The 26,557-nt window shown below is 50.1% G+C and overlaps 1 protein-coding gene across 6 annotated transcripts in view; it reads left to right on the top strand.

The window, feature by feature from the left end:
• Window positions 1-26,557, top strand: part of KIF16B (kinesin family member 16B) — a 3,050,718-nt gene that overhangs the window by 1,494,713 nt on the left and 1,529,448 nt on the right. For all 6 annotated transcript variants that reach the window (XM_069608346.1, XM_069608345.1, XM_069608343.1 and 3 more), the window contains one exon: window positions 3,782-3,919. In XM_069608346.1, the coding sequence (XP_069464447.1) occupies window positions 3,782-3,919 (138 nt within the window). The remainder of the gene's footprint in view (window positions 1-3,781; window positions 3,920-26,557) is intronic.

The following is a 26,557-nucleotide window of genomic DNA, read 5'->3' as shown; positions in this document are numbered from 1 at the left end:
TCTGTCCCTCACACTTTAAATTTAAACTGAACGAAAGCGGGTTTTTCGAGCACAAAGGGAGTGGCATACTTCCCCTGGACGAAAGACAGTTCTGAAATCTTCAGACCTTGAAGTGTTGGGGAATATCTCCCTTTCATTGCCTTGTTCAGGCATCTCGAAAAGTTCAACAATTGTTGGGGGAAACTTCATCTCCTTGTTGACCCTTCTCATGCTTCTTTTCTGTCCCTGGGTCCCTGACTCTGAGTGGCAAACCTGGTTCCTTTTCACCAGGCACAGATGCAAAAACAGAAGGATTTTGGATGTGTTTCCAAACTGAAGGGTCATTGACCATGGTTGGCAGACTTGGTTTTCCCTCTACCAGGGACTGCAACAAAGAACATAAACCTGGATATACTCTACAAGCTGTGGTCGGTCCTTGACCCTGGTTGGCCGACCTGGTATTCCCTCTACCAGAGACTGCAACAAAGAATACCCTGGATGTACTCCACAAGCTGTGGAGGGTCCCGGACCCTGGTTGACAGTCCTGGTTTCCCCCCACCAGGAACTGTGATGAAGAACAACAACCTGGATGCACACCCAGACCATGGTGTCCCACACAGACTTGGTTTACTCGCCTGCCATGTACTGCATGTATTTCCTCCCACCAGGAACTGTGATGAAGAAAACCAACCCGGATGCACACCCAGACCATGGTGTCCCACACAGACTTGGTTTACCAAGTACTGCATGTAATGTCTATCAGTTTTACAGTTCTCTTTATGTGGTTGTGGGTCCCAGGCTTGCAAATCCAGTTTCCCACATTGTAGGCTTGGTTCACTCTCCTGCCAAGCCTTAGCCCATGTCCATTCAACCATTTCTCTCACAGTTTCACAGTCCCAGACCCTCTTTTCCCAGCCTATTAGTTCGTGCCACGATCTTCTTGGGCCTCCACTGCCTTTCTGGCTACCCGCATACCTTACAGCGTGGGTGTCTGCTCCTCTGGGGTAGCTGGGCTTGGTTACGGGGCGCCCGTAGCTTTCGGGATCCTCTCTCGCTCTGCAGCGGCCTTGTAGTCTTATCCTCCTTTGCGAAGCATGGTTCCTTCCCTGCTCACTCCCTGGATCTCAGGGATGCCAGGTCTTTCAGCCTGCCTGCTGGCCCTTTGGTCCTCACGTCCTGGATCGGCCTCTGACTCTCTTCTTCTGTTCTCAGCATCCCGGTCAGCTTCCGCTTTCACTCCTGGTCTGTGCTTGCTCTTGCGGCTCATCCAGGGAGGGCTTGACACTTTTGTACTTTTAACACAGCTTCTTCCAATCGGCTGTCGAGAACCACTAGAACTAGAATGGTCAAAGTGGTTCTGGTAAATATTCTGTACTGCTCCGCGCCGCCTCCTCAGTACTGAGTTATGATGTTGCAGATCACTAGAGATCTTCCTCATCTCAGTACTCTCTACTTTTGCTGGGCTACAAAAGTACCTGGTATATGTGGGTAGGGCTGGAGGGGGAGGAGGTGGAGAGGTGGGGTTATTGTAAGCAGTGGGTTTAGGGTCAGGTGATTGGCAGGGATACCACGCTCTCTCGATATGGTCGTCACTGGTCCCAAAAGGGGTTTCCCCTCCCATGAGATCCACCCGCTGAGTACCACCCCTAAGGGAACTATCGGGTAGCAGTCTCACCACCCTGACCTCATGGGAAGGGGGCTCCCCCTTTGGAGGCAGTGACGACATCCTGGGATTCGTCACACCCTTTTGACATGTGTACCACCACCCCAGTGAACACACATCAATCAGAAACCCAGTATGCATGCCTTCAGATCATTCAAGAACTTCCCAGTGCAAGCTGTCGATGGTGACCTCGCCAACCTCCACCTCACATGGGCTTATCTAGCTCAAAATAACCAGGACTGTGACTCGCTTCTCCAAGAACTCAAACCACCTCTGCAACCAACATCAACTGCCATGCCCCAGAGAAACAACACACCCCCAAGCCGAAACCCTCCACACCCTGCTACACTAAAAGAACTATCAGAAAACAGACTTTCTCTGTCCCCAGACTCTGGAACCTTCTCCCCGTCAAGACTCACCCCTTCATTTCTAAATTTCAGAAATGAGCTCAAGATCCTCTTCAAGGAATGGCTGCACTCTAGCATCTGGGGCCACACATACTCCCCACCCAATCTGAGACTGAACAATCTGCTCTCCCTTGTTTACTCCCCTGGTTGTTTTCAGATCCCTTGCTGCCGAATTGCACACTCTCCCCCGTTGTTAGCTCCCTCCTCCATTGTATCTCAGCTTTTTTCACTGTGTACTTCCTTCTATTACCTGTAAAGCACTCTGGTGCTGCCCGAAGCTAGGTCCGTGTTCAATAAATGCTGAATAATAATACAACATAGATATAACTCTATTCAGAGTTCGAGACCACGTCAATGACCTTGGAGATTAAAGGAGTCTGTGCAGATTCTTCACTTTTCCATGTCCAGGTAGCTCATCGTTTTGGCAAGATTACCCTGGTATTTCTGCTTTCCTGGGCTGCAGAGACCCGTCCACTCTTGTTCAGAGTCTAACTTGATCACACGTTTATCTGTATATTTTAAAGACCGAAATCGCAATGGTTAGTAAGGTTTAGCCAGCCTTCACTACCAATATATATGGCAATTTCCAATGGGCTTTGAATTTTCAAAGAAGCGTTATGGCAACCAAGAATGTTCATGCTGAGCTTTGGTATATTGGTCGTTGGAATCAAAAGTTGTCGATTTGGGCTGAAAAGTCCCATAGATTGTCCATTGCAGAGGTACCTATAACCTAACACGAAAACTAATGCCCTGAACTTCAAACAACACTGACATATGCCACATTTAGCTAATTGTAGACTGCTTTAAAAGGGTCTTAATCTGCTGAATAAATCATTCAGAAAAGACGAGCCTCAAATGGATAAACTGACAACCAGGATCTATCAGAACATTCTCTGGACCTCAAACGTGACATTCACGGATCTGCAGCTGCATCTGTGCAACGCTTTGTGTAAAATGAAATGAAAATGGTATGTTATGCACAAGTGTCCCTTTGTGAAACATAATGATCGTTCAGAGCCTGGCATATAGGTGCGAGGAATCGTCTTTTCAGAAAAGAAAAGGCTCCTTTTGAGTTGGGAGGGAATGCTAGCAGAGAATGGCATCTGGCAGCTTCTCCTGAGACCGCCCAAATGAGGGGAAAACTGCCCCCTAGCCTACCCTGCAGTGCCTTTGAACACACTATCAAGGAACATCACGAGTTGGGCGGTAACCCTTAAATGCAGCGGTAACGCTATTACCGCTGCATTTAAGGGTCTGCCAAATCACAGGACTGGCAGTATTTACCGCCAGCTCTGAGCTGGGGGAAAATCTGCCGGGAATTTGCAGATTTTCGGCGTTATTATCGAACGGTAATACCGCTGACTGTAATCCTGCTGAAAATTCCACATTGGGTCCAATGGGGAATGGTGATTTCCCGAATGGACCCAATGGGGAATGGGCAAGTACCTTTGCGCCAAACCCAGGATCCAGCGCTAAAAGCGCCAGGATACCGCCCAACTACTGATGAGGCCCTATATGTAATGGATGCATTTTAAAGTGTTCAGATCCATACACTTTAATAGCAGTTACATATTAACGGGCATGATACAAACTTCAAAATGCTGTATAGTGCTAACAAAGTAGAAATGCTTTGAAACTTTCAGTGATTAAATGTCCAATCTGCAGCAGTATACGTAAAAGCACTGCATCATGAAACCTATACATCGTAATATGTTTTCCTTTGGTATTGCAGTTCTTCATGGACTTGATTTGGAAAGTGAGCACTGCATCTTTGAAAACCTTGATGGTACAGTGACTTTAATCCCCTTGAATGAAGCCCAGTGTTCCGTGAATGGTGTCCAGATTGTGGAGTCAGCAAATCTAAATCAAGGTATCTTATCTTGCAAACATTTATTTTAATGCACGTTGACTTTCTACGAGTTATTCTTTTGGGACCCAGCCTTTCAAATGAATGTTTATTTGATGGCCTATGTGCCACGTCATTCCATGGAGCATGGGACTCTGTCCTGCTGTGAACATGTGCATGTCTTATTATTATTATTATTATTATTATTATTATTATTATTATTATTATTATTATGAAAAGGAGATTCAGATTGCTTGTGAAGTGTTAACCAAGCGCTTGCGAATGTGCCTCCCTTTTTTAAATGTATACATGATGGTTCATTTTTTCCGAACAAGATATCTACAACAACGAAGCAGGATGATGCGAGGACGCCGCCCCTCCCCCTTTCATATGGTTATTTCACACCTTATATTGGAGGTCTGCAACTTGCGCCACTCCAATGGTTTCAAACTATATGCTCTCGTGATCCCTCACCGCTGAATATTTTGGGTCGAGCTGGTGGGCGTTGTAGTCCAAAACATTTGGAGAGCCACATTTTGCAGAGCCCTGCCTTATATGGAGACCCCCATATAAGATGCCAAAGCTCAAGTTGGGCTGGGAACATTGTGGTGGAGGGGGTTCTGTATTTCTGACCCGTGGTTAATTTGCGTTTCTCCTCTTTTATGGTGGTGTGACTAAAGTTTCAATTGACCTGCTTAAAGTATTACATATTTTATTGATCAGAAGATATGCTTTTATTGCATATTAATCTTGCCGCCATTCCTTTGCATATAATATTAAACTGGCGGCACTGTGTTTTTTCATCGCTTGTGGGGTTCCTGTGAAATGTGACATACATCAGCACAGAGATACAGTTGGCTAACTAGTAGTTCCTGTGTTACTGTTCCTAACCTAATTTTATTCTATGTTGTGGGATCGCTATCAAATTGCGTGCGCTATTTTCCACTCTCGAACTTCAAAAGAGAAAAAAAGGGGGGGGGTCGGCAGCAAGTGATATCACTCCCTCAAACTTCCCACAAAATGTGTACAAAGTAGACAAGAGTATCAGAGTTCGGGAGGATATCTCGCGCTCACACCAACAACTTCAACCCAGAGGGATTCAGCCCATGTAAAGGTGAAAGCCAATTTTGGACCTAAAACATTTCGAACCTAAAGATTATTGGAAATTATGGTATTTTAGAACATAGATTTTCAGGGTCTACAATATAGGGATGGAAGACATAACTAATTGACATAGAGAGGCCTTGATAACGACCAAAGGTCGAAACACGTGTCGGCTGTTCTTTACTTTGGAAGAAAAATTAAAATATATTGAACTGACAAGCGTTATGTAACTTGAGGATTTTTTGAACTTATCTTGAGGAATTTTAACAACAGTGATAATAGGTCTCATAAGAAGTTGTTGGTGTGAGCGCGAGATATCCTCCCGAACTCTGATACTCTAATTTTATTCTATCCCCACACCTGTACAGACGCAACTGCAGTACTGAAACTCTTTTTTCACTGATACTAGTTGACTCAACTTTAGATTTTGTTCTGTAAATGACTTACCCTAATTTGCAGCTTGTGGCAGTAGTTCCTGTTTCTCTTCATGCCATATGCCCAATATACCTGGCTCCTTTACTCAGTCTAACAATCGTCCTAGTGTTGTCCAATATTGTGGGTAGCCACCCTACTGGGCAGGCTAGTCCCAGTGCACTCTTTCACAAGAAACCTGTACCTCAGTTATATTTAGCTGGAGTGGGTGTGGCGAGGTTCCTGGGTTTTCAAGGTTCTCCCATCAGACACCCCATAATGTCCCTTGTATGTCACTAACTACTGCACGTTAGGAAGCCATTTGGTAGGGTAGTGCCTGCTCACCAGGAATGGGGACTGGCTCCCAAACCAATATTGCGTCCCTCAGGTCTTCGTGGCTACAGTATACCTGATGTAAGATGGTGGTTTGCAGTTTACCTTTCTCCAACTGGCTGAGGGGCTTCCTTCTTGCAGGTTACTTGCATCAAGACATTGCAAAATCTACTTGCCACCTAGCATTGGCAAGTACTTTTAAGGTAATTGAATATCATTCTTATGGTCCTCAACATTGCGGGCAGGCGTAACTAGCAGGTCTGTTTTCAAGCAAATGTATTTCTCCAGCATGGGGTCTGGCATGGATTCACATGCTCATGAATATTCCCCGTCGTCAGGCTGGGAATCCTCGGTAAAGAAAAATCAGTATCAGTTTCGTTTCTGATCTGTCTTTCGTAGTAGTAACCAATCACTGATCTCTGTGTCATACTGACCACAGCCAATGACTGCCCTCTCCCTAAGCCCCGCCTCTGGCAGCCATCCTCAGATTTTTACCGCACGTTCAAGTGTTGGGAGTCCTCGTGCTTAGCTCTCGAGCTTTTGCTGCGTGTTTCGTGCTTTTTCAGGTGAATTTTCACATTTTTTTCGGTTAATCGAGCCTCAAGCTCCACCGTTTCTACTTCCGTTAACGGGGATCCGTTGCGGGATTTTCCTACGCCCCTCAAGGGTGAAGATTTCGTCGAATCAACTTCTTTGAGGATTCCAGAAGATTTGCGGCCTACTTCGAGATGGCCCAGGACGCGAGTTTGTCACCCGGACCCAAGCTGTTTCGCAGCTGCCCTGGATGCGGGTTGCAGAATGTGTTTAAGGAGGACGAACATTCGCGATGCCTCTACTGTCTTCATGGGGACAAGACTCATGTAGAGAAGGACTGCCAGTTCTGCAAGAACTTGTCGGAGCGGACCATGAGGGACCGTCGATCCCATCTCGCCAGCTGGTTGGAGAAGGGCTCAACGGGTGAGAAGAAGAAGAAAGGGTCCGAGCGGGCTTGTAAGTCCTGTGCGGGCGCCCCGGCGACGGGGGCCCAACACCAGGCCAAGCGCTGCGAGTCCGCTGGCTCCGGGAGCGCCGAAAGGTCGGGCTCTAAGGTCACCAGGCAGGGCGCACCTTCCCCGGCACCGTCAACCACGAGCCAGCGCTCCGGTTCGGGGAAGAGGAAGTCCGAGACCCCGGGTAAGCTTCGGGAGAAGCCCTGTCCGATCTTGGGAGAGGGGGAGCGAGGCGTCGCCCCTCCCCCTAAGGAGAAGGCCCAGGACGCACCTAAGGTAGTGAAGGCCCCTACCCAGCAGGCAAAGGCCTCTATCGAGGCGATTGCGGCAACTCTGGCTAAGCCGGCAGAGACCCCGCCAGCGGAGACTGCCTCCGGGACTAAAGTTTCCCTGCCGCCAAGGAGGGAATCCTCTTTTCAGCCCATCGTCAAGGCCCCCGTGATGGAAAAAGGGGTGGGGGGCACGGTAGCCTCCTCGAGCTCGGAGTTTGCCTCGGAGGGGGAACTGACCGAGGTCGTGAGGGATCTCGAAGTCCAATTCGAGAGGGTTCGATCCCGCAAGGAAGATCCTCGGGAGATAACCGAGGAAGACGACGATGGCGAGGAAGAGCAGCCTTCCCTTCCAGCACAGCCGGAACCTAGGCCTCAGGATAGCTCGCCGGCCATTTTGTTTGCGATCCAGGCCTTATGCTCTGAGATAAGGACGAGATTACCACGGCCCAGGCCGGAGGACCCACAACCTGGCCCGTCGGGAAGTCCTCAGAACAAACGACGGAGGATCCAACCCTCTCCTCCGCTCGCCCCCGTAAGGCCTGCAGTTCCCTCCTCATCCTCCCACGAGTCGGGAGATGATGGTGCGGTGGGCTCAATGACGGGTTCTGATGGCGACGACGACGGAACGGGTCTCCCGTCGCACGGGCCTCTCCGCCCGACGAGATTGGCTCGTTCCACGCCATGATCGCCAGGGCGTCCGAATCGTTCCAGCTCTGCCCGGAGGAGCAGAAAAAGGAAGGTTTCCTCTATCAGCGCCGGGAGCCCAAGAGGAAGACTGTCATCGCGGTGCCTCTAATCGATGACATCTGGGAGGAGGGCCTGTCGGTACTCAAGAACCCCTCCACGGCACCAGCCAAACGGGACTGGTACGAGAAGAAGTACCGGGTCCCCGAGACCGCTCCCCTGCGCCTCAGGGCCCAGCCAACGCCAGACTCGGTCGTCTCGGCGGCGGCGAAGAAGAAAGCGGCGGGGTCAGGAGCCTCAACGTCGAATTCCCCGCCGGACGGCGAGGGAAAGAAGTTGGACGCCATGGGGTGACGGGTCATTTAGTCGGCGGCGACGACGACGATCAAAGCGGCCAACGCGCTGGCGATCGTGGCCCGTTACGACAGGGAGCTCTGGTTTAAGCTGACCCCCATATTGGACTTCCTACTGGACGACAAGAGGTCCGTGGCCCTGGAGATACTTCAAGAAGGTGAGGTGGCGTCGGACCACGCCATAACGGTGGCAACCGATATTGCCAATACCGGGTTCCGCCAGCTGGGCAACAGAGTTTGCCTACGACGACAGGGTTGGCTCCGGGCGACCGACTTCCGTCAGGACGTCCAGACCAGGGTGTTGGACATGCCGTTCGACGGCAGCAACTTGTTCGGGAAGGCGGTGGACGGATCCCTCCAAGCCATAAAGACGGACACGGAGACGGCCCGCGCCCTAGGAGCCCTTCAGCAACGACGGCCCTATCGGAGCTCCGGAGGCAGACAGGGGGCCTCCAAGGGATCCAGCGGTGGCTCGTCGTCCTACCGCCAGGCAGCACGCTCCTCGTCTCAGGAGGCCTACAGGGGTCGCGGCAAGCAGGGAGGGCCTCGCTGCCGTCGGCAAGGTGGCCAGGGGGGCAAGGCCACCACCTCCAAGCAGGACTGAACCGGCCCTGGCGTTGGGCCCCCACCGAAGCACCCCGGTGGGAGGCCGGCTGACGAAGTTCATCGGCGTGTGGAAGTCCATCTCCACCAACCGTTGGGTGCTGGATACCCTGGCAAGAGGACACTCTATCGAATTCCTGAAGAAGTGCCCTCACGTTCCACCTGTGGCCAGGAAGAAAATCATGTCCCGCAACTGCTGTTGGAAGTACGGGCGATGCTCAGAAAAGGCACCATCAAGCTCGTCCCGAAGAGGCTCCGGGGCTCTGGGGTGTACTCAAGGTACTTCCTCGTCAGGAAGAAGACCGGCGGCTGGCGCCCCATCCTGGACCTTCGTCGTTTGAACAAATACATCAGGTCACAAAAGTTCAGGATGGTCACCCTCCAGCACGTGCTGGGACAGCTGGAGGAAGGCGACTTTCTATCGTCGCTGGACCTGGAGGATGCATACTTCCACGTTCCCATCCTCAGAAGTCACCGTAAGTTCCTCCGGTTCGTCGTCCAGGGACGCCACTACCAATTCAGAGCACTGCCGTTCGGATTGAAGTCGGCCCCCAGGGTCTTTACCAAGTGCCTAGCACCTGTGGCGGCGCGGCTGCGCCTGCAGGGGATTCACGTCTACCCCTACCTGGACGACTGGCTCATCCGCTCAAGGACGAGGGAACTCGCCGTCGAACACACTGCGAGGACCGTCCAGCTACTCACAGACCTGGGATTCGCCATAAATTACCCAATGTCCCACCTTGTGCCGTCGCAGGTGGCCCTGTTTCTGGGAGCGAAGCTCGATACAGTGAGGCGCCTGGCGGCACCGTCAGAAGAACGGACGAAGACCATTCTGGGCAAAGTGCAGCGCCTGCTAGCCACGGACGTGGCCAGGGTGAGGTCCATCAAGTCCCTCCTGGGGATGATGTCCTCTTGCATCTACCTGGTGCGCCTCTGCAGACTACGGATGCGCCCTCTTGAAAGAATTTCTCAACGCCCGTTGAATGCAGGCGACGGGCACCTTCGAAGATAGGGTCCCCCTCAATGAGGTGTTCCGGCGGGCGATTCAGTGGTGGGGCGTTCGAGCGCACCTCACGGCGGGCATGGACTTTCAGACGCCGGCGTACCAGGAGACGGTGACGACGGACGCTTCCCTGGAAGGTTGGGGCGCCCACACCGGAGATCTCCACGCAAGAGGCCTCTGGCTCCCGGAGGAGAAGCTCCTGCAAATCAACATCCTGGAACTCCGAGCCGTGTTCTGGGCTCTCAAATCGTTCCTCCCGTCGCTCAAGGGCAAGGTGGTGCGGATCTTCACGGACAACACCACGACAATGTTTTACATACGGAAGCAGGGAGGCACCAAATCCCCAGCCCTATCCAAGGAGGCACAGGATCTGTGGCACTGGGCGGTCACCCAGGGGATGTTCCTGGTTCCCTTCCACCTGGCAGGAGAAAGAAACCCCATCGCCGACTCGCTCAGCAGGGAGCTGCGCGGGTGTCACGAGTGGGAGCTGCTCCAGGATCAGGTAGATCAACTCTTCCGCTGATGGGGCAAACCCCAAATCGACCTGTTCGCAACAGCGATGAACTCGAAGTGCCAGAGGTTCGCCAGCAGGTTTCCCCAGCCGAGAAGCATGGGCGATGCTTTCTCGTTCCCCTGGGACGGCCTATACCTGTATGCGTTCCCTCCGTTGCTGTTGCTGCTTCAACTCATCAACCAGCTCAAGAGGTCCCGGTGCAGGATGATCCTCGTCGCACCGGCGTGGCCGAGGCAGATCTGGTTCCCGGACCTTTTGGACTTGTCAACCTCCCCATCCATCAAGCTGTCGGCGGACACGGATCTTCTCTCCAGAGAAGGAGGCGCCATCTTCCACCACGAACCGGCGTCGCTGAACCTGCAGGCTTGGCTCCTGCAGCGCTAGAGTTTGGAGGGTACGATATACCGGCCGACTGCAGAGAGGTTCTTGCAAAGGCCTGGGCGTCCTCGACTCTCAAATGCTACGGTCACAAGTGGAAGAGGTTCTCTATCTGGTGCCGAGCACAGAAGATCAACCCCCTACGGATTACGGCCCCTCAAGTGCTGCCGTACCTGCTGGGCTGGCCCATGCCTCCATTAAGATTCATCTGGCGGCGATCTCCAGATATACCAGAACCACAGGACGGACGTCCCTGTGGTCCCATCGACTGGTTAAAGAGTTTATGAAAGGACTGTTCCGTTCGTTCCCGCCGGTGAAGGCCCCGGCCACGGCGTGGGAGCTTAACGTGGTGCTGACCAGGCTCATGGGGCCCCCATTCGAGCCGATGCACTCCGCACCGATGAAGTTTGTGTCGTGGAAGACTGCATTCCTGGTGGCCATTACCTCCCCACGACGAGTGGGAGAGATCCAGGCCCTATCCTGCAAAGCACCGTACTTGACTTTCCATGCCTCGAGGGTGGTGCTAAGGACGCACCCCTCCTTTATGCCCAAGGTGCCGTCGGACTTCCATCTTAACGAGCCCCTGGTGTTACCTGTTTTCTTCCCGTCTCCTTCGTCGCCGGCCGAGAGGACTTTGCACTCGCTGGATGTGGCTAGAGCGCTGAAGTTCTACGTGGACCGCACTAAGAGTTTTCGGAGGACATCGCAGCTGTTTGTGAACTTTGGACCTGTGAATCAAGGGAAGGCTCTCTCGAAGTCTTCTATTTCCAGATGGCTCTCCGGCTGCATCATGCACTGCCACCGGTTGGCTAACCGACCGCTGCCAGGCCGTCCGAGAGCCCATTCGACCAGAGCGATCGCTGCTACTACGGCGTTCCTATCTGGTGTACCCCTGCTGGACATCTGTAGGGCTGCTACGTGGAGGTCGACGCACACCTTCACGAGAATCTACTGTGTCGATCGGGATTCCAGGGAGGAGTCCAGGGTCGGCCAAGCAATGCTGCGCAACCTGTTCGCTTAAGGTGAGCCTGGTGAGGATGTAAGAGACGCTTAATGTTGAGTTGTTGTATTGCTTAATGTTGAGCCTTTTTGCCACCTCCCGTGGTTGTGCATGTGTGTACTGCTATGTATTCTTATATTCATGAGCATGTGAATCCATGCCAGACCCCATGCTGGAGAAGGAACAAGTTACTTACCTGTAACTGTTGTTCTCCAGCATGGGTCTGGCATGGATTCACATGCAAACCCTCCCGCCTACCCCTCTGCGGCTCTTCACTTGGTCATACTGCCACTTTACGTGCTACCAAATCTGAGGATGGCTGCCAGAGGCGGGGCTTAGGGAGAGGGCAGTCATTGGCTGTGGTCAGTATGACACAGAGATCAGTGATTGGTTACTACTACGAAAGACAGATCAGAAACGAAACTGATACTGATTTTTCTTTACCGAGGATTCCCAGCCTGACAACGGGGAATATTCATGAGCATGTGAATCCATGCCAGACCCATGCTGGAGAACAACAGTTACAGGTAAGTAACTTGTTCCGTCTGTAAGCCGTGCGAATGCTGAGCCAATAGACAAACAGCCCAGCAATATGAGAGCCATGGCCACATAAATGGACTGTTTTTGGCATCTCTGTTGTCAGAGGATTGCAGTGTTGCCCTAAAGACCGTCACTGGCTGCACTCATCTCAAGCCACTGGCGTGCAGCCCATCACTGGTGCCTTTGCCTGCCTGCGCTCTTGGTCTACCCGGAGACCCTCGAGGCCCACAGACAATTGCAAAGGTTTGCTTCGCCACCCAAAATAAGAGGGGGCCTGTGTTAGCTATGTGGGAGTCAGACAGAGAGGGTTAGGGCTGAGTGTACGGCTATGCTGGCATGTTTTACAACAATCATGAGAAGTGGGAGTGTGTAATCCACCCCTATTAAATATAGCATTGGAAGCAGCGAGCGTATGACAAAGCACTGTATGCATGCTACATGTATTTTAAGTATTGGTAGATTCCTTGGTTATTTTGTCCAAGGCAGCTGGTGTGCTTTATACATTTTTGGAGTAACAGGGCAGGCAAAATTTCTGCAAAGTAAGACTGTACAATATCTGGTCCATGGTCAGTCCACAGTGGGACATGCACCTAACTTCTAACATTGTGTATGTCAAGAAGCATTTAAAAACCTTGTTGAAGTGTGCTCATGAATATTATACCTCCTTTCTCTTCATCTACCCCTGTTGCTTAAAGATCCATCAAAAAAACCCACAGCAGTCTTGTTTCCTCCCAAGAAATCACGGTTCCCATAAAGACTTTCATTCTTAAATTCACTCGTTTTTCTTTTGATTCGCACCCTTACTCCTACGTCCCGTCCCCTTTCCTCCATACTGCATGGGCGTCCCTCGCTAGGGACGGGAGACGGAACCTTTTTCACCAGAAAAAAACCTTCTTCCCCTTTAAATTTAGAGCCGAGGGGGGGCGCTGCCATGGGAGCAGTCGCTCCCCTGACTCCGCCCACCGGCGCCATGCCTCAGTCCCCTTTTCTGTGTCGACGGGAATTGGACGATTTCACAAGTGCTCCTGGGTTTGGCTTCGGCCATGTAATCCCACACGCTCTTCCCCGGATGCTATCTTCTTTTTTGTCAATTAGGTACTCGGTCCTCTGGCGCCACGCTCCTCCCCGGCGCATGTTGTCAGCGGGCTTCAGCAGGTTTCCAGCCTGCGAGGGGCTCTTCCCTACGTCCGATCCCCATGCTCTTTGCCTCCGATGCCTTGGCCCCGACCACGGCTGGGAGAGTTGTACTGCATGCAACGCGCTTACATTGCGTCCTCTGTAGCTCCAGAGGACTTGAAGGACTTCGTCAGACATAAGTCGAGGCCCAAGGTAGGGCCGCTTTTTTCCATCGCACCCCGCAAGGGCGACTCCTTCCCAAAGAAAAGCCCGAGTCGAAGGAACCTTTCAGTTTCTCGCACCAGCCCTGATACCGAGGCTGGTTCAGCTACCGGCCGCCAGGCCGAGGGGTCATTGGATCCTTCCGAAGACGGTGCTGAGGGACTGTAAGGTTCTTTTACCGGGTGTACACCCAAGGGGCTACACCCTAGTACCGGCCAGATGTCTGAGGGGGCATCTGCACGCAGCACTACAGGCAATACCGCTGAAGGCAACAAGCCAATGAGGCCCTATCCTGAGGTGCAGGGTAGGTCTCATGCTCCACCGCCAAGAGTCTGGCACGTGGCACCCAGCTCGACAAGATGGCCGCCGTGCCAGACAAAATGGGCGCTCGTCTGATACCGCCCCTGGGAACGGAGCAAGTGGGAGAACGTGTTACAAGGTGGGACTGGTATCAACCAGGTACGTGGCCTACAGCTTATCCATAAGCATTGCAGGGCAGATTTACCCCACAACTGGCTAGACAGAGTACACACCGGCCCCAGCAGCCACCCGCTACCCTAGCAACATCACCTGCCACCCCACCGCCCTGTGAGGACAGGTTCTTTGAAATGTTCCTCACTCTCATGAGATCTCCTCAGATGGGGGCTATCCTTCGGGATGTGATCAGGGACATGCTACCTCCGACCCCTCTGCCTGCGCCTATAGTCATTTCTCCTATGGCTCCTGCACCACAGGTCCCGGTGCAGCCCCTGCTGCCCTCGCCGGCTCCTTTGATTCCGACACAGTTCAGGCAGTTCCATACCAACCTCCGCTGCAGCCTCCAACTCCTGAGCCCACACCGCAGCCCTCAGCGCCCAGCACTCCTCCACCCGCTCCGGACCAGCCGGACACCATGGTGGACACTGTTGAGGAAGAAGACCCAGACACGCCGTCATCAGCCAAGGCCTTCCACGAACGGCTTGCAGGTTTGGCAGAGTACTTGGGCCTTACTCAAACCCAAGGTCGAACAACCAGAGGCAGGGTTCCTGGCCGAGGTCCTCACTCTACGCTCCGTGGCTAGAACGGGGATCCCGATGCAGAAGGACGTTGTCACCTTGGCCAAAAAGCAGTGGCTCAAGTCCCACTCGGCCCAGCCCGTCAATCGACGTCTCAACGTCAAGTATAGGCAAATGGAGGGGGATCCACTCTTGCTGTCGGCACACCGTCAACCGCACTTTTCGGTGATCACTGCAGCATCACTCTACTCAAAGCCTCAGTCGTCCTCGGCCACTTTGTCCATGGCGCTGCTAGGCAAGGAGGAGAAGATCTTGGAGGTTTACGGAAAGCTTTATTCCAAAGCTTCTGTGCACCTTTGTCAATCTAATGCGGATGCCATGCTGGCAGCTGTTAACCAGAGGCTTTGGCGGGAAATAGCCGACTTCCTTCCAGAACTTCCGATGCAGAGCCAGGCATGTTTAAAGGCGGGACTGACGGAGGCTAAATTGGTGGCGCAAGACGTCATGGAGTCCCCCGGGGCCCACATTGACACCTCTGGCCGGGCCATATGCATCGCCACGGACATGAGACGGACTGCCTGCCTTCGGGCTACTAAGTTCAACCCAGACGTCCAGGAACACATATTGGACCTTCCATTCGAGGGTGCTGGCCTCTTTCACTCCACCACCGATGAGGAGCTAGATAAAAAGAAAAACTGTTCCCAAACTGCAAATTCTTTATCCTTACGAAGGGCACACCCAAGGCATACACCCAGTCGCATCAACGCTCTGTTCGGCGGGTCCCGGGGCTTCCAAGGACAAGGTCTAGGCAGCCTGACCATTATCCGAGTCAACACTGACGCAAACAACAAAAGGGGGGAAGCAAGGGCTTGTTTCAGTCCTCCTCCTCAGGAACAGCCTCAGAAGAAAAGAAGGCATGACGCGCCCCTTCGGGTCCACGTGTCTCCGGTGGGGGGCAGGCTTGCCCTTCATGTACAGTTTTGGCATCCGAAGTTCGCGGACCCCTGGATCCTATCCGTACTATCAATGGGGTACCGTCTACCAATTCCTCCCACTCCTCCCTACTCCCCTCCACTCCCACAGATTGGGAAAGCAACTCGGTTGACGGAAATTCTGTCTGTCATCGAGAGCCAGGCAGTGGAAGAAGTCCCAGCGAGGCTTGGGCTTCTACTCCAGGATTTTCGCCATACAAAAGAACCACCAGGCTGGCCTGAGAGTTGTGTTTGACCTCTCCCGCCGCAACCTCTCCCTCCTTCAAGAATTCAAGATATTTACGCCAGCACTCATAGCGGAGACACTGTGCAGGGGAGACTGGATGTGCTCCCTGGATATGAATAACGCATTATCTGCACGTCCCTATTTGGCAGTCTCCTCAATCCTTTCTGCGGTTCAGGATCATGGGATGCCATTTCCAATACAAGGTTCTACCCTTCAGCATCAACTCAGCCCCCAGGTTGTTTACCAGATTAATGAACTCAGTGCCGGCCCTCCTTAGGGCTCAAGGCCACCACGTCTACCATAACTGGACGACTGGCTCGTCAGGGTGAGATCTCCGGAGGCAGTGATTTGCATTTCCTCCACTCTTATGACCACTCGCCACGAGCTGGGATTCTCTTATCAACCTCAAGAAGTCTTAGCTGCAGCCTACTCAGAGTCTGCCCTTTCTGGGCTTCATATGGGACACAAGCTCTGAGAGAGATTTCCCCTCAGAGGAAAAGATCATGGCCATCAAGATGGTCTTGAGTCACATCCTCAGCCGAGAGGTGACCTCGGCCTGGTGGTACCAGCATTTACTGGGGATCATGGCAACAGTCCTACTGGCCGTACCCCACACGAGACTCAAGATGAGGAGATTACAGCTGCACTTCGCAGCCTCATGGAATCGGGAGCGGGGCTTCCAAGCAGAGGCTCTCAGAATTCATCCTTCTCTCCTCCCGGACCTCACCTGGTGGTCCAGGGACTGCACCCTGCGGACTGGCAGGACCTTCAGGCAGGCACCCCCTCAGGCCACCATCACCACGGATTCCTCCCTGGAAGGTTGGGGGGGCCACGCTGGACAACCACAGTGTCCACGGAGTCTGGTCCCTGCAGGAGCATGAATCTCATATCAACTGGCTGGAGCTGAAAGCTATCTGGCTAGCTCTTAAGGCTTTCCTTCCGCGTATTGGGGCAAGGTCATCCTCATCCAGACGGACAACTCCACCCACATGTATTATATCAACAAGCAACGTGGCACCAGGTCCCCTCCGCTGTGCAGCCTAGCAGTCAGCATGTGGGAGTGGGCCCTGGAGAACAACATCTGACTGCCATCCACCTCCCAGGGGTGTCCAACCTGGAAACGGACAGGCTCAGCAGACAGGGAGCGGACAATTACGAATGGCAATTGAACAATCAGGTTCTGCTCGGGGGCATCCTCAGGTGGACCGCTTTGCCTTCCGGTCCAACAGGAAGTGCCAGTAGTTTGCGTCTTGGCAGGGACTAGCCCCCGGCTCTGTGGGCAACGCATTCCAGATACAGTGGACTGGCATGTCAGTGTATACTTTCCCACCCACACCCCTGATCCACAGGGTGATCTGCAAGATAAGACAATCGTGTCACTTCTGCATCATTCTGATAGCTCTGCGGTGGCCGGCAAGACCATGGTTCTCAGAGCTCCTCAGCCTCTCAGACAAACCACCCATTCACCTGCCGCTGGCCCCAGCACACCTCCTCTTGCAACAGGGGGGCAGGGTCATCACCCGCTCCACAGAAATTAGCCCTTGCAGCGTGAGCCCTGAACAGTTCACACTGAAACATCTGAGCCTGTGTCAGGCTAACCTAGACATAGTTCAGGGCACTAGGAGCAAGGCGACTAGGAGCCAGTGCAAGAGTAAATGGACCTGTTCTGTCACTGGGCGGACTCTAATGAGATCGACCCCCTTACTTGCACATTGGACGATGTGCTCTCATTCTCGGCACACCTCCCTCATTCATGGCTGCAAATAGACACCTGCCGCACTTACCTGGCAGCGATAGGGGCTTACAGGAATTCTGAGGAGGAGATCTTCTTCTCCTCCTCTAACCCAGAGGTTAAACGGCCTCTGGCGGGCCACACCAGGGTCTACCCGCCCATCAAGCAGCCACAGCCCGTCTGGGATCTCAATTTAGTGTTAGGCGCCCTGGAGCACAAACCTTTCGAACTAATGGCATCAGCGGACCTCAGATTGGTCACAATTAAAACAGCCTTGTTGGTGGGTCTCACCTCTCAGCAAGCCGGATGCTCTGTTTGTCACCTTCGGGGGGTCAAGGCCAGGTTATCAGGCATCCAAAGCCTCTATAGCAAGGTGGATGGTTTCGGCCATCAAGGAGGCATTCCAGCGGCAGGTTCCATGGCAGGTCATCAGCAGGACAGCCACCTGGGCCACACCTTTGGCTTTCTGTAAGCACTACTGTTTGGACGCCCGCTCTAAATCAGACACGGCTTTCGGACAGGTGGTTCTAAGGGACTTGTTCACTTAAGGAGGGCCGCCTCTCCACCCTGGGGCTACATTCAGTTGTAATCGCCCATGCAATATAGTGGAAAGGGGACTGAACGTAGGAATAATTAATAGTTACTTTCCATAGTGACTAACGTACTCCTAGAATAATCAGGATGAAGAAGATCCTACAAGTAAGCCAGTTGTGCCGTGCATGTATGTTTATTTTACATTGACACAGTCCTTTTTTAGTTCATTCAACAATTTATTTTACAGGTCTTTCGATAAGCACGAAAGTTTTTTGGCATCAAACGGACAAAAGTGATTGTGAACGGTGGTAACACGGGTTAAGTGTCAACCTCTGATGTATTGAGGTTAAAACTCCACACTGAAGTACATTCCCTGTATAGATGTGATAGAGAAAGAACAATCAAGCAGGGAAAGTATACCTGAGGCTTGAAAGTGGCCCCAGGGTTAGTTTACACAAGGTGTACACCACAGATATTTACACAACATACACAAGGGGGAAGATACAGTTGTGTCACGGGGATCGACACAGGTGTGTTTCGGCCAAAACATGGCTTGATTGAAGCCGGTCTATATGCTGGCCTTCGTCAGGAAAGGCACCATTGGTGGTGCTGTCCGTTGATTCTGTGGGTTTAAGAGAGGCAGTGAGGATCTTCAAAAAGGGGTGATTTAATTAATTTAGGATAGTATTAAATACTGGCCAAATTTGGCCATGGTGTTACATCTCATGGTGCAACTGAGAAACGGCTTACCTGCTGCTCCGGTGGCAGTGGCAAGCTGGGAAATATCCTCACGTGGTTGAAGGATAGTGTGTGCGTGATTGCACTTAGGAATATGCCTGAGAGTGCTTCAGGCCGACATCTCTCGGGTTCCCGCTGACTGTGAAGGGCCACAGTGGGTCCCAGATCTGAGAGAAAGAGAATACAGGATCAGAATGCATGATCCTGGATAAGGATTCAGAGGAGTGGATTCGATGATGGTGAGAGAATCCTACTCGGGGTAGACTGCCCTCGAAGAGCATGGTGGTGGGCGAGTACGTGCCTATGAGGTGTAGACGTCTGACCAGTGGTTCAGGTGGTCTGTGATGAGTACATCTCGGTGAGCAGGGTGGCTCCCACGGGGGTAGAGTCGTTCCGGTGCAGCGGTGGTCCATGGGGGTGGAACTAGCCGCATGTCGAAATCCTGTGTGGCTATCGGGAGTGCGAGAGCGCGCATCGAGTAGCGCTGAGGTCTAGGAAGGAAAATGACCGGTGAAAAGACTGAAATCGATGCAGTGAGACCGAGTTGGGAAAAACGGCACGAGGGGTGTGGAGGACTTAGAGTGCCTGAAGGTGCGCGCATGAAGTGGCGCTGAGGTGTAGTAGGGAGCACTATATTCAATGCAGTGAGATCGTGTTGGGATCTGGGGAGTGAGAAAAGGCACGTGGGAGGTGCGAAAATTCGGGTAATTAGGTGCCTGTATGTGGCGGTGTGGACACCTGAAATGCCTACTTTTAGTTATGAGTGGAGCCCGGCAGCAGGGTATAGTAAGTGCAGACTGGCAAGCCAAGTCAAAAAGGGGCGCGCTCTGGTCAACAATTAAAAAGCTAAGGTGATGTTCCCTGGCTAGCTTACCGCAGTATGTCCGGCGTACCTCTGTATACGGGGTCCTCAGCTCGAAATGAAACTGTGAGGAGAATGCTGGCTGCTGTGTAAATATACATTTTACAAGCTAGGCGGCAGCCAATCAAAAACGCGCATTGGAAGTACCCAATGGGTACAGGAAGGAGTTTGAACCAATCGCGTGTTGTCAAGAAGGTGGAGCATAATTGAACTACTCGAATGGTGGAGCATCATGGGAGGTGTGGTCCCAGAAACGGTGCTTGCAGGCTAAAGCAATGCTGAATGGGATGCACTGAATGCAAAATGTGGAAAAGGGTGTGTAGAAAAGGCAAACCGGTTGGCTCTGAGTCTGGTAGCATTTCATAATAGCTCCATAGAGACATCTATTGTTTATTAATTATTACCAGCGGGGAGTGCGTTGTAAATATACATTTTACAAGCTGGGCGGCAGCCAATCAAAAACGCGCATTGGAAGTACCCAATGGGTACAGGAAGGAGTTTGAACCAATCGCGTGTTGTCAAGAAGGTGGAGCATAATTGAACTACTCGAATGGTGGAGCATCATGGGAGGTGTGGTCCCAGAAACGGTGCTTGCAGGCTAAAGCAATGCTGAATGGGATGCACTGAATGCAAAGTGTGGAAAAGGGTGTGTGGAAACGGGCAAACCGGTTGGCTCTGAGTCTGGTAGCATTTCATAATGGCTCCATAGAGACACCTATTGTTTATTAATTATTACCAGCGGGAAGTGCGTTGTATATACCGGTGCATGATCTGTCCAAACTGCCTATTGTGAGTGCTGGCATAATACAGGTAGAGAGGTCCACTATACATGCTGTTGAGTGCATACGCATCCATTCATTGTACGGGTCCATAAAATAAAAGGTTAATTAGCATTGGACATATATGCATGTCATATCACATGTCACCCGTGGTGGTAATTAATACATGTGTACAATTGGTGTTAACGGGAGATGCATAAGTACTGATTGCCAGATGTCAAAACAATTGGTGAAAAAACCACAGTCCATGTGAATACATGTGTACACTTGGTGTTACATAGGTTCTGATTGCCAGAGATTAAAACAATTGGTGACAGTAATACAGTTGTTAATGTATGCAAGCTGAGATATCTATATAGGTTGCCCCTGGTGTCCCGAAATGATAAGAGGGTGAGGGGGGTTTTGTTTTTAGAAATGTTTCCATTCAACGGTTATATTTAAACCATGACGTACGGTGTCCAATTTGTGAACCCATTTCTGTTCCAGTTTTGTCAGAGTCAAATTGATATCCCCCCCACGACGTTGTGGTTGGAGCTGTTGCAGCACGGTCCATGAAAATTGTTCATGAGTATGGCCCTTTTTGGTGTAGTGTTCAACAAGTGGTTTGTCTTGGACTGTGTTCTTTATGCAGGACCTGTGTTCATTAATCCTTTGTTTTACGGGCCTTATTGTTTTGCCAATGTAGACCATGTCGCAGGGACATTTGATGGCGTAGATAACACATCTGCTCTCGCAGTTGGTGTGGTTGTTCATCTTCCATGTGAAGTCCTTGTGTGTGAAGGTCTTACTGTTGGTGGTGTATTTACAGGCGACACAGTGTCCACAACTGAAGTGACCAGTAACTGGAGGGATACTCCATAGGGTTGCAGTCGTTTTCGTGGGTTCCAAAAATGTGTGTACAAGGGTATCCCTCAGGTTCCTGTTTTTCTTGAAAGCGAACAGTGGTTTCTTCGCTAGGCTGCCCTCGTTCTTAATCAAATGCCAGTTTCTGTTGATGGTGCTCTTTATGAGATTGCTGACCGGGTTGAAGGTAGTTACACAGACAGTCCTGTTGGTGGGATTTTTTTCTTTTGCTGTCAAGCAAATCGAGCGGTCGGTGTTCTCTGCTCTCTTCCTGGCAGTCCTGATGGATTTTTTCGGATAGCCTCTCTGTCCTAGGCGTATTTGAAGTTGTTTTGCATGATGGAAGAATTTCTCTCTGTCGGTGCAATTTCGACGGATGCGAAGAAACTGGCCGTATGGGAGGTTGTACTTTAACCCTTCTGTGAGATGTCTACTGTACCCATGGCCCTTCACGTGTCAAGGTCATTCAGATAGTTTTTTTCCACCATCATTGTCGGACGCTGAAAGCAGAGTTCCTTCCTGGCTGACGCCATTCATTATCAAAAATTTAAATTTAAATTTTTCCTACATGTGTTAAAAAATGTCCTTGGAAGGACTTGCACCAGGTGTGCAACCTGTCTTCCAAGGGTTCACAATGAGGGCCACTGTAAAGCGTGCAAGCTTTTTAAGCCCAAAACCTTAAAGGACCGCAAAACGAAGCGCTTGGTCCCCCACGCCATGCAGGTCGAAGCTGCCATAGACGTGGAGGGTGCTTCTAGCAACGGCAGCATCAGCCTCTTCAGTGACGACGATGGTGAAAGGGAGCCATCAGATTCCCAAGTGCAAGCCTCCGACCCCCCCAGACAGGCCGGCGGCACTGTTACGGGGACAACACATGGCTGCACCAGCACAGACACGATCCCCCACGCTAAGGCCATAAGTCGACGTCAATACCGACTACAAGGCCACACACGGACCCCCCCTATAACTTTGTGCTCCCTGCATGAAACCTCACCAAAAATATTCAGAGCGGGCCATATACTTTTTTTGCAAAGTTTGGTGAGGATTCCTCCAGGGGGAGCGAAGTTATAAGCTGCTGAAAAAGTGGTCTTCCTATGGGTTAAGCAAAGTAACCATAACTATACGCCCGCTACCGCGGGCCGTGAAATACATATATATATATTTTTTTTATTTGTATGTGGTTTGTACAAAACTTTTACAAAAATTATATAAAACCATTGTGTTATTACATGCATTTAATTGCTTAATTCTGACATTTTGTATCCTAAAAACACATATTAGAAGTATAGGTCACAGTCCCCTCCAGTACTATGTGCAAAATAACACGTGTGCAAATTGATAGTGATACATAAAATAGTACTTTTTAACATTGAGACCTATGGGCACGTGATTAAAATATATCGAGCAACTAAACTATATCGGACATTAAGTCCTCCAGTTGTAGTAAAGAAGAATCTAATATTAAAAACAGTTCTAAATCCTGTTTGTAACATACCTATAATCACACTACTGCAGTGCTTGACTAATGTGAGCAACTTAATGTGCAAGTCATTTGAGCACAATGCTAAGCATTTTCCAATGACAAGAGTTCATTATTAATTACATTCAAGAGACGTGTAAGTGAAAGAACCAGAGAGACATTTTCTTCCCACAGACATCGAAGCCAAAGAAAGTTCCTTGAGAAACTGATTTCACCAATGGTGTGTTTTCCAAAGGATTGCAATCTAGCAGATTCAAAATGAGGACATGCAATAACAAGATGTTTCAAAGTGTCACATTGATTACACCACTGACAAAGTCGACAGGTGGTAGGTAATTTTATATCATCTATAGAGCCCCAATGTTTCATTATTTCATTAGTGTGGAATTGGCTGAGTTTGAATCTGATATACAAAGAACAAGCCTTTTCACATATAAAGCAAAGAAGATAAGAGGATCGCAGAATTCTCTTTTGGATAAAGCATGCATATTACTTGTACAAACTGTATTTATTAAGCACCTCAATAGTACACGCCCAGTTAAAACCATATCATTCTTTTTGACATAGCCCGGATGGGGAATGTGGTCTTGATTGCCATTTCTAATTTTTTCAATAAAGATTGCATTTTCACAGAAACCAATAAGTGTAGCTTACCTACCTGTGTGAAATCTATCTCTGGGGAGATTACATCTACCTCCCGCATCTTTTCTTGTCTAACCATAGTAGTCAGTTGTCGACATAATTTTGTATCCCAACGAAGGGATATGGCAGGAGACTCAAATTCTATAAGCGTTAATATGGGTAAAATTTCATGTGTGTCATAATCTGAGTTCACATTGAAATCAAATGATCACCAAGATCAGGGTTACACATTGTCACAGGATCACATGAGCTCACTAAGTTAGTAGACACACAAAAATAGTCTATGTAAGAATTGGAGGAGCCTCTTTGCCAAGTAAAATTGGACTCTTTAATGCTGATCTCTGCAATTTGTATACCCCAGTCTAATAGATATGATATGCATCTTTTCCCTCTAAGCCTAGACGTGAACTCGCACTTCATCACTGCTTTCGATTGCTTATCCCTAGATAAATTGATACAGGTAGAGTTGAAATCACCACCTATGACTACCATATTACTTTAGTTTATTTGCTTGTATAGCGCACTGAACCCAAAGGCAACTAGGTGCTTGGCTTAATTAAGAGAACAAGTTACATGCATGGAATACAGGAAATAAGGAATGTACGGAAGAAATGAGAAAGCAGAATTACATAATTTACATACATGGCAAAAGCGAGAAACAAAATATACAGAATATACACTGAAGGAAGCAATCAATTACAGGAGTGCTAGGATGATGTGATGAGTGAAAATAGCCAGGATTTGACTTTGGATCGGAAGGCTAGAAAGGAAGGTTCATCTCTGTGCGGTTGGGACAAAGCGTTCCAAGTTTTGGCAGCCTGGACAGGGAAGCTGGAACCCCCAGAGTTTTGCAATCTGAACTTGGGAATACTGAGGCAGTGTGTTTAGTTGGTTCTGATGGGTCTAGAGGATGATTTTCTGACAAATCTATCAGCAAGGTATTTCGGAGCGGAGTTATTCAGACATTTGTGTATGATCATAAGTGTTCTGAAAGTGATTCTGTCTTGTATGGGGAGCCATTTGACATTCGCTCTGGCTTGAGAGATATGGTCTGAGCATGGAATATTGAGGGCTGCGCAGAGGGCGTTGTTTTGCAGTATTTAAGTTTTGTTTGTTTGTTCCCAGGTAAAGTGTATTGCAGTAATCCAATTTGGAGAGTATTAGGGCTGTGGCCAGCGGGATGCAACTTAGTATGGATAAGAATGCCCTGCAAGCATTTATTAACTTGGCGGTATAAGCCCATGAGGATGCTGTGGCGTTAACCTGACTCGAGAGTGAGAGGGTTGAGTCGAGATAGACTACAAGCGTTTTGGCATCTTTGGACACATTGATGAGATTTCCATTGTGTTGAAGGATTTGTATTGTGGGTTGAGTTTATTGATAAGTTGTCTAGATCCGATGAGTAAGAGCTTGGTTTTGTCATTGTTGAGATAAAGACCGTGCTTGCCCATCCAGTGTTGGATTTTGCTATATATGACTTTTATGCATGCAGAGGCCTTGTCATAGGAGCCTGAGAGAGTATTGAGGATTTGTGTATCGTCCGCATAGTTGGTATAGGGGACTTCCATGTCATCTAGAAGGTCGAATAACATCTTGGTAAAGATGTTATACAGCGTTGGGGAGACGCAAGAGCCTTGCGGGACTCCACAAGTGATGGGGGTAGGCTCTGCAGAGCTGTGGGGAGAAGACCCTCATGGATCCGTCAGAGAGGAAGGATTGGATCCATTTGGCTGTGTTGGGTGAGAATGATGCTGCTGAGGTTAGATGAGAGGTCAGAATGCTGTGGTCTGCCAATTTAAAGGCAGCTGACAAATCAAGTAATAGGAGATGGGAGGGGTGACCCTTATCTTTGGCCTCGTCCATTTGGATCTTTAGATCGCGCAGGGCTGTCTCGTGCCATGTCTCGGCCTGAAACCTGATTGATGGATACCTAGCTGGTTATTAGTTTCGAGTTCGAGATGGTTCTGAATTTGGATGTATGGAGCTTTAGCTAAGATTTTTAGCAAGAATGGTACAGTTGTGGTAGGCCGGTAGTTAGTAGGGATGTTGGGGTTGAGAGTGGTTTTTTTGAGACAGGGCTTGACCCAGGAGTCTTTGAGAGTCTTAGGTACGGAGCAGGAGGCGAAGGTGGAGTTGATAAGTGCTGTGATGAAGCATGCAATGTCTTTGGCTCCTTCTTTGATGATGGAGGCTGCGCAGATATCCCGTTGGCATTTGGTGGGTTTGAGTACAGCTATTATAGACTTCACGTCTTTAGTGGTGACCAGAGAATTCAAAAGGTTTGTCATTTTTTGGTTGGGGTGGGAGGCGTTGGTTGGAATTAGTATTACATTTGGAGGCAAGGACTAGTCTTTTGGATTCAATTTTGGCTTGTAACAGCGCTATTTTGTCTAATAGTGCCCTCTGTATATTGGCACAACATGGGGCATCTTTTTCACAGGTTGTTTGAGGAGGAGTGGGAGATTCCAATTCTTTAAGTATGGTGAACAGTTCTTTGACATTGGAGTTGGCGCTTATGATTCTATTGTTAAAGGTGTCACTTTTGGTTTTTATGATGACTTCTTTATAAGTAGATGCAGCAGAGTTGAACAAATCTTTATTTTGAGAATAGGGGTTCTTTTTCCACTTGGCTTCCGCCAGTCTTTTGGCCTTCCGAAGGGCCTTTAGGCCGACGTGTACCATTTGTTGAGATGACTGGACTGTTTGGCTTTTCTGGATTTGGTGGGGGCTGTTTGATCTAATGCTAGAAGCAGGTTGTTGTTAAATGAGTTGACTAAAGAGGTAGGTTCTGAGACGGGAGTCGTGGGGGTTTTGAGGATGGGCTGGATCAACAGGAGTACGTTCTCAAGGGTGATCAGCCAGTTGTTTCTGGTGATGGCAGAAATTGATTTTGGGGCAGGTGGCTACTATAGAATGGGGGTCTCGAATTCAAATTCAAAGTGAATGATGTGATGGTCGGACCAGGCGCAGGGCGAGTTAGAAAGTACATTGGTGTTGCAGTTAAGAGTGGCAACCCAGTCAAGGGTTCTGCCTTTATAGTGAGTGGGTTCTGATATGTGTTGACTAAAGCCTAGTTCTTGCAGGGATTGTTCTACAGGTTTGGCGGGGATCGAGTGAGTCATGGAGGCCTAGATTTAGATCGCCTAGAAGTAGTATTTGTGATATGGTGTCTAGTTGTTTAAAGATCATGTCCAGAGAGAACTTCACTGGATTCCAATATAAACATATCATCAGAAAAGAGATATTGTAACGCTCACCTTGTATCCACAGGTACGCCACCCGACTGGTCTGGAGCGCTTCTGGGACGGCTTCACCTC

The sequence above is a fragment of the Ambystoma mexicanum genome, chromosome 4q (genome assembly GCF_040938575.1).
Source record: "Ambystoma mexicanum isolate Mex_15411 chromosome 4q, UKY_AmexF1_1, whole genome shotgun sequence".
In the NCBI taxonomy this organism is placed as follows: Eukaryota; Metazoa; Chordata; class Amphibia; order Caudata; family Ambystomatidae; genus Ambystoma; species Ambystoma mexicanum.
Note: the sequence above shows the minus strand (reverse complement) of the source record. Positions and strands in the feature narration are given on the sequence as shown.